This window comes from Lissotriton helveticus, chromosome 6 (assembly GCF_964261635.1).
Source record: "Lissotriton helveticus chromosome 6, aLisHel1.1, whole genome shotgun sequence".
Taxonomy (NCBI): Eukaryota; Metazoa; Chordata; class Amphibia; order Caudata; family Salamandridae; genus Lissotriton; species Lissotriton helveticus.
Genome location: NC_136067.1, coordinates 234,440,210 through 234,449,093, shown reverse-complemented (window position 1 = coordinate 234,449,093; position 8,884 = coordinate 234,440,210). Strand labels below are relative to the sequence as shown.

The 8,884-nt window shown below is 48.3% G+C and overlaps 1 protein-coding gene across 1 annotated transcript; it reads right to left on the bottom strand.

Moving 5' to 3' along the window:
• Positions 1-733: 733 nt before the first annotated feature.
• Positions 734-8,678, bottom strand: LOC144762240 (uncharacterized). Its single transcript, XM_078647383.1, has 3 exons — positions 8,105-8,678; positions 7,128-7,829; positions 734-999 (listed from the first exon to the last, which is right to left on the bottom strand). The coding sequence occupies exons 1-3, from the start codon at positions 8,523-8,525 to the stop codon at positions 734-736; spliced, it is 1,389 nt and encodes a 462-aa protein (XP_078503509.1). The 5' UTR covers positions 8,526-8,678.
• Between the last annotated feature and the right edge of the window lie 206 nt (positions 8,679-8,884).

Here is an 8,884-nt window from a genome sequence, read left to right as displayed (position 1 = left end):
GTGCTGTCTGTGCTAAGAACTCGGCTTCCTTCTTGCTCAGCCAGTCATGAGCAAGCCCTTCTTCAATCACACCTCCTATTCTGATGCGGAGGTTCTCAGTGGGGTCTTCCTGTAGGATAGTATAATTGCATCTGTCTGCCAACAATCTCATGCACTCTGTGTCATATGCCTCTAAGGTCTGGAGGACAATGGCACCGCCCTTGTCCGCTGGTTTTATTATTATGTCTTTGTTATCCGCCAGACTTTGTATGGCTTGTTGTTCCAGTCTACTGTGTTGTGAAAGACATTAGTATTTGTCGGGTTGAGTTTGTTAACCTCTGTCATGATGGCTTTCTAAAATGTTAATAATTCAATGGGTAGTGTTGAATCAGGAGGAGTAAAAGTCGATTTCGGTCGTGGGCCTGTGTCTGTTGGTGCCAAAGTGGCTGGTTTGTCTTGGAAAAAGTCCTGTAAATTCAATTTTCTAATGAAGTCCTGTATCTCCATGTTCAGTTTCAAAATGTCAGGTTTGTGTGTTGGTACAAAGCCCAAGCCTTTATTCAACACATTCGTCTGTATTTCAGTCAGGGGCCAAGGGGTCAGATTAACCACTAGGTCCCTCTCTTGCTGGTTGAGGGTTGGTTCAGGAGGGATCCCGTCATGCTCCTTGTGGTTCGGGAGTTGCCCTGGTGTTGGTCCTCCCATGCAACATTGTTGCCTTTTCTGTTCCTCCCCCGTGATCCGGGGCGGGTACCTAAAAAAGGTTGAGGGCCGTAGAATCCGCCATCATACTCAGGATTCCATTGTGGATAACTTTGTCCAGTGGCTGGTTGGCCATACTGGAAGGGGGTGAATTGTGGTGGTCCCATATACTGTTGGTATTGGGGCGGTGGTTGATATCCTCTCCACCCTCTTTGTCTGGGAAACTGCTGTCTCCTTTGTCTCCAACCACCCCTTGAAGGTCTGTATCTTTTGTTACCGCTTGAATTGGAACTTGCTGAGCCATTGTCAGAGCCATCACTGTCAATGTCGCAGTTTGAATTTTTTGAGACATAGTCAGGTTTAGTGTACGGATATGCCCCCTCTGGTGTGAATTTATCTTTGTCTTTGCGTAGTTTATTGAATTTGCTTTGTTTTAAAGTGAACTTGAATTCGGTCATTTGTTGGTTGAGCTCATCCAACCTTGTTTTCAATTCAGCAGGGGTTATATGGGTACTTAGTTGCACCTCTATTTTTTGGATCTCAATTTTGAGTTCATGGGTGATCCTTGCTGCTGTCTTTACTATCAGGACCAACCAATCTCTTGAGCAGTGCCAAGAGATCAGAGACCACTCTTTTTTAAACTGCAGATCTGTCTGAAAAATGAATGGTTCATTTTTAACGATTAGGCCTGGTGGTGCCATTTTGTTACTTAGATACTCCGTCATAAGTAGGCCATGTAGTGCTGCTTTGATCTGGTTGTGTCTCAGGTTTATTATTTCATTCCAATCATCAAGGTTGGGGCCGGTCTCTGGATTTCTCAGGCCTTCAAAGGGATTGATGGCCCTCAAGATTTTATCAATTTATCTTCCCCAAACGTGAGGCCGTGTTCGTCCTCCATTTGGTAATGACCGCTGGCTTCTTTTATATAGAGTGTGTGTTCCTATGTGAGTGTATCAGTGTCTGGAGAAACTCCCACAGCTGCGCGCTGCCTAAACATACAAGTAAACAAAAAGGGGAGGTAGAGTAAAGAAGTAGGATTCTTACTCCACAGACTTAGTTATACAAACAACAAGATTCCTACTGGGGGAGTTAGGGAAGTGTTTCCCACAGTGGGAAACATGTCGACGCACACAGGAGGTACTGTCCATTAACACGACAGGTCCAACCTCGCACTTCACTTCTTTTAGCAGTACCAGCCCGGGGTTATGAATAAAAATAAATTTCCACTAAACCCACGAGCCAGGTATCTTTTTAATCCTTCACTAAATCCCACCACTCACATAAAATATCCCTATCACATGCATCACATGCACCACACATAGTCATAACTATAAGTGCTCCTGCGTAGTCGTAAGTCGCAGCACACCGCATCCCGCTAGAGGGGTGCGAAGACCCCTATGATGAAGCATGACACCAAGGGGCCTTTTGGTGTGTGAGGGGTATTTTAAGAAACACTAAGTGCTCCCACACCACTGTGGGAAACACTTCCCTAACTCCCCCAGTAGGATTCTTGTCGGTCCCAGGGGCAGCATTTTACAAACATAATGAATACACAGACACAGATAGGGTCACATGTCCAGTGATGTCTGTGCTGGGTGAATGTGGGCTGAGTGTAAGCCAGTCCTTCGGGAATCGTTGCTGTTGGTAACAATTACAATAGTAATCATCAAATCATACACAGATATTCCATCATAAAGGGTTTATGACTTGTGCTGGACAAAGGTAGGAGCACTACATGTGAAATAATACACAAAAGATTCTATCGTAAAGGGTTAATGACTTGTGGTACACAGAGGTAGGGGCGGCAGATCTGAAATCATACACAAAACATTCTATCATAAAGGGTCCATGAGGTGTGCTGCACTGAGGTAGGGGCATCAGAAGCATTCAGCATCTGCGGACCCAGCTATGATATGTGATCTGGGCGGGTCACACTAGGAGCATTGTCTGTTGCCTACTGGACTGCATCATCTGTAATCACGATTTGAACAAAAGATGAAACATGTATGCAATATATTGTCGAAACATGTAGGTTTCAGGGACATTATAGTTCAAATTGTGAGCTGTGCTGTCCCCAGTGTAGACTGCCATTCAGTGTTCGTTTGGACTTGCAAGATGAAGTTGGTTATTGTACTAAACCTACAACTGATATAAAACAAGTTCTTGAAGGAAGGATACTAAAAGGATAGCTGCACAGTATTGACAATTCAGGGTAAGTGCAGCCAGCAATGATAAGTGGTGCACTGAGTTAGTGGCACCTGAACCAACCAGCTTCTGTGGTGCCTGCGATGATGCGTTGTCCGGGCATGCCGCACTGGTAGCAATGTTTTTTGCCTAGTGAACTCTGCCTTAATAAGGCCACGTGGCGATGATTTATGGTGCACTGAGTTAGTGGTACCTCTGGAGCTGATTGTGTGCGCACCCTGCGATGATGCGTGGTCCCGGCGGGTCGCACTGGGAGCAATGTCTTCTGTCGAATGAATTGTGCCTTAATAAGGCAACGTGGCGATGACTTGTGGTGCAGTGAGTTAGTGGCACCTGAAGAACTCAGCGTGTGCGCACCCTGCGATGATACGTGGGCTGGGCAGGCCACACTGGTACAATGTGCCTCGCCTACTGGTCTGCGTTATCTGCAATCGCCATTCCACCTGAATCATGAGCCCTGCTTTCTGTAGTGTAGATTGAAGGCAGTAGTCAGCACAGACATCGAAGAATGCTTTTTGGCACATTCTTTTACAAAATCTGAGGACACAGAGTACCATTGTCTCTGCATTAAATAAATCAAGGCTGCATTCTATGCTGTCCGTAGTGTAGATCCAAAGTTGAATTCAAATTGTGAACCTTGCTGTCCGCAGTATAGATCAAAGGCAGTAGTCGATACAGACATAAGTCAGTGGTGCTGTGCGCTGGGTTCGCAGGGTGCCTGTGTCGAGGAGGCACATGGTCATGGTGGCAGCCACATGGCAGGGTGAGGGCCATCGCTCTGGCAGACTCTTTTCCAGGGCGTGGCCTATGTTTTTATACTCTTACACTGGAGTTGCGTACGTTGGCCCAGCCTACTCTGCTTCCGCTTCAAGGGGGGGGGGACAACACATCTACATGACCGAGATATTCCCCAGTGTCTGAGATAATTATGGTTGTGTCCACTGTGCAGTACACTACATGTATAAATACAATATCTCCACATGGAAAGGTTTGTTGTTTGTATAGGGAGTTGTGTACAGCATATCATCGGTACACTTGGGATTGTGTGAATTATTGTTGATGTGCGAGTTCCCTCCCTTATACATAGTTGGTTGCCACTTCTCTGAACATTCAGCTATTGTGTGGTTGAGGGGATACGGTATTTTGGGAAGGTCCGTTGTCCTGTTTTGCGCTGCCTCTGAGGGTGTTGTGATTTTGTTGGGTGTCGGAGCTGACTCATTAGTACCTCTATCACATATTCGTTTTTAGATATGGGTGTGAGCTGGGTGTAATTCACGCAGTAGATAGTCGACCTTCTTACACCAGTTAAATGTTGACGTTAATTTGTTACTGGTAAGTGGGGCTATCTGGTTTGTGGCGATTTTGTTGGAGGGAGGCATCAATGGAAGAGTGGTGATATTTGCAGTTTTTACTAGGTTGAGAACGGGATGATAATTAAAAAAGAGAGAAAAAAACAGATATGCTTAATGAACATTATGATTAGAAATAAAAATTTAAAAAACCTTTGAAATTCACTGAAAAAACCATAGGTTTCAGGTATGTTATAGTTAAGAATTAGGATTTAAAAAACCTTATAAATTCACTGAAAAAAACATAAGTTTCATGGGTGTTATAGTTAGCTGGACATTACACTCATACAAAACCATGGAAATTCCTACTAACTATAACTCGCGTGCCCGCAATCCACTGCTGATGATGTCACATATTACATCATTCATGACATGGTCAGTGACATCACTGATGACATCTGAAATGACATCACTGACGACATCACTGATGACATCATCCAGTGAATGTGGTTTGCTTACATATTTAAATAAGTATTATATATATAAATGAAATGAAATGAAATGAAAAATTATATTTGTATAGCGCTCAAACTACCCGGAGGCCTCGCAGCGCTTTAGACTGATTACTGTGGTGAGCTACCGGGAGGATTAACACGCTTTTGCATACAGATGAGTTTTCAGCACTTTCCTGAATGCCATCCGGTTGGTGTTCTCTCTAAGGGCCCGATGTAGGTAGGCCGTTACCGATCGGTAACGGCCGAAAATACCGATTCTGGGCCCTTACCGATCGGTATACTGGCATCGAGATGTAGGGCACAAAAAAAAGTACAAATCGGAGCGAAAACCGAATCGGAATGATTACCGAATGTAAAAGAATGCGATACGTACCTACCGAAAATCGGATACAGTACGAATCGGTAACACACCGAATCGGATGCAAACACCGAATCGGTGCATGTACAGAATCGGTAGTGACACCGAATCGTACATAAGCCGATTCGGTGCATGTACCGATTCGGTAGTGACACCGAATCGGACATAAGCCGAATCGGTGCATGTACCGATTCGGTAGTGACACCGAATCGGACATAAGCCGAATCGGTGCATGTACCGATTCGGTAGAGACACCGATTCGGACAGAAGGCAAATCGGAGAACCTACCAATTCTGTAGATTCACCGATCGGGAAAATCCCCGTTTCGGACAGATGGGGAGATGTAGGGAGACACAGAAACACCGATTTTGGCTCAAAATCGGTAGAATCCACTCGGCAATTACCATGGATTACGATCAGGTGGTAACCAACTCCAACCCATAAAAACAGCCCCAAAATGCATTGCACCTTGCAGGATGGCAGCTTTTTATGTCATAGCGAGGCGGCTACGGCTACAGCAGCAAGGAGAGAGGGAATGGCAAAGAGAGGAGCAGGTATACAGACAACGTATCACACTGGTCATGCTGACAGATGCAGAGATCCTACAGCGGTACAGGCTGGACTCAGAGACCATCACAGACCTCATTAGGGACCTCCAACCCCTGTTGCAGCACCCCACCCCAAGGGCACACGCAATCCCTGTGCAGGTGCAGGTGCTATGCTGCCTACACCTGCTGGCGTCTGGCAGCTACCAAAGTGTAGTCGCTGTGGCAGGAGGGGTGACCCAGAGCAGCCTGTCAAGGTTCTTCCACAAGTTCCTTGATGCCATGATCCAGAGGATGGGCCACTACATTTCCTTCCCTGCAACCCAGGCAGAACTTGTACAGACCAAAGCAGACTTTTACCAGATGGCAAGATTCCCCCACATCATTGGCTGCATAGACGACACACACATTCCGATTTGCCCACCATCTGACACAGAATACATCTACCGCAATCGGAAGTCCACTCACACCATCAACGTACAGGTGATCTGCAATGCGAAATGCACCATCACAGACCTGGTAGCAAAATTTCCGGGTAGTACCCACGACTCCTACATTTTCCAACAGAGCGGCATCTATGCACGGCTGATGGCTGGGGAATTTGGAGAAGGATACCTCCTAGGTGAGACACATCATCAGCCCCCCATAACCAAAAACAGCAAAGTGAAATACATGTATGCATGTAAGTAATTTTACCCCTTTTCCTTCTAGGCGACAGTGCATATGCCCTCCGTTCATTCATTCTCACCCCCTACCTCAACCCCTCTACACCCAGCCAAAGGAGGTATAACCGTGCCCACAAAAGCACCAGGAATGTTGTGGAAAGGACATTCGGCATCTGGAAAAGCAGGTTTAGATGCCTGCACAAGAGTGGAGGTGCAAGGCAGTACACCCCCATCACCTGTTGCAAAATCATAGCTGTCTGTGCAATGTTACACAACCTTGCGGTGAAGAAGGGCACTGAGGTGGAGTTGAGTGACTACGAGGACCATGATGACGACGAAGCTGTGCCACTAACACAGCCAGCTGGGGTGTGTACGCCAAGTGATGGCAGATATAGACGTGAGGAGATAACAGCAAACTATTTCTGAGTGAGTACAAATGCACAGACAGGTGAATGGTTGTGTTGAATAAGCAATTTTTAATACTGTTGCTACACAGTTACTGCACTGATGTGCAACAAAAAAAAGGTGTAATGTCAATGAAAACAAAAGTCTAGGGTCCAGGTTGCCTCACCCGCCCTTGCTAGGCTATTTCTTTGAGCGCTTTGCAGCCCCACTGTGGTGTCCCTCACCCCCTTCAGAATGACCAGCGGCATCTGCGGAGCGCCTGGTGCTCCTGCGTGGCTCTGACGCAGCGCTGGCCGGGCTGCTGCGGCTGCTGCTGTCCCCAGCATCCCCAAGGTCCAGGGCAGGATTTGCGGCAGTGTTAGAGATGATCAAGGCCTCCATTGCTGTCGTGATGCGGGCCATTCCCCTTGTCAACTCTGCGGTATTTTGTGCGAGACTAGACTCCATGTTGGCACCACGCTGACAGAGTTGTGCCGTTGCTGCAGCAAGGCGGCTCAAGGAGCGGTTCTGCACCCGGGCATCCCGCCTGCGCACCACCTCTTGCTCCTCCATTCTGCCACATAACTGTGTGATGGCAGTGGTTAGCCTGGCTAAACCTGCTACTGCCTCCTTGTTGGAATCCACAAAGGCCTGAAATCCTTTCACCATTTCCCCCATCTGCAGGTTGTGCTGCAGGAGCTGGCGTTGGCATGCCATGATGGATTTCGCCTGCTGCCTTTGGATCTTCACCATATTGCCTTCGAGGCCCCGGAACACACTGGCCTCCCGTGCTGGGTCTGCAGTGGTGGGAATGGCACGGCGCCGGGTACTGCTGCTGCCCGCCTGCTGCGTGGGCTGGGGTGCCACTGGTGGGGGTGTGGTGCTGGCCGGGGCCTGAGCCCCTGCTCCCAGGACAGGGTGTACTGGAGCCACAGTGGCAGGAGCTGGTGTAGGTGGAAAGAGCTCCCTTGTCGGGGAGTTCTCTGGGGAGAATTGCAAGGAGGGTGTGCTTTGCATTTGTGGGGAGTGAAGTGCATCAAAGTCAATTTCCAGGTCTCCCTCAATATCCAGGCCTATGGTGTTTTCCTCCTCCTCCTCGGCAGCCTGACTCGTGCTCGGCCCTGCGAGTGCAGTGGTAGATGGTGCTGCTGCCTCCTTTGGCAGTGTTTGTCCGCCTGATGGTGCCCCTAGGTACAAAGAAGCATTTGTAAATAGAGTGCCGATGTATTACAGTCAGTACAATTAAAGCATTCCACATGTCCTAGCATCTCCGTAGAATGTGTTCCACTGTTTCATGTCTTGTGATTCTGCACTGCCATATTTTGATACCTACTGCTGACTGGATGTACCATGATGCTTGTCTCTTGTATGTTGGTTACAGTACTGTGCTGGGGTTTGGCTATGCATTGTGTCTAATGGGGAGGTGTCTGGTAGGGTGTGTCCTGATGCGCATGCCTCTTACCTGTAGCTGTAGCTCTGGCTGAGCTGTCCAGGGTCCCAATTCCGGTCACGCTCTCCCTCTCAATGGTGCTGGAGACCAGTTCCTCCAGCTCGGTGAGGGGTGGCGCCGGGTTCCTGCCACCACCAGTGACTCCAGCCTGCTTCTGGATCTCTGCCATCTTCCGTTTGGTCAGGCTGCGGATGTCGTAGAAGCGCTTCTTCAGCTCATCCAGGGACCTGGGGGTGACACCCACAGCGTTGACCTTCTGACCGATATCGCTCCAGAGCCTCCTCTTGGTGCTTTCTGGCACATTGAGGGACAGCTTTCCGAATAGCTGCCGGTGCACCCTCACCACCTCCTCAACCAACACCTGCAGCTCGGTGCTGCTGAACTTAGGCTTCCTCTTCTGGCTGGACTTCTGGCTCTCACTCTGGTTTGCCATCTTGGTCTGAACAGTTCACTACCTCCTACTCCCACTGCTGCTAACTGTGACTGCTCAGCTCAGGCTGGCTCTCCAGAAAGTTCTTAATTGGCTGCACCTGCCAGGGTTGCCACTCCCTGTTTGGGAGGGGGAGGGGGAGCCACCTCATTGGCTGAAGCGGCTTTTACCGAATCGGCTATCTCCGATTCGGATATTACCGATTCGGTAAAATCCGAATCGGTATCATCCGATTCGGAGATAGCCGATTCGGTTTCTTCAATGCATTCCTATGGGCTTTTTGGCCATGGGTGTGTTTTCATACCTCCGATTCGGTAATTGCCGATTCTGATTTTTCCGACTCGGCTAATTCCGATTCGGTG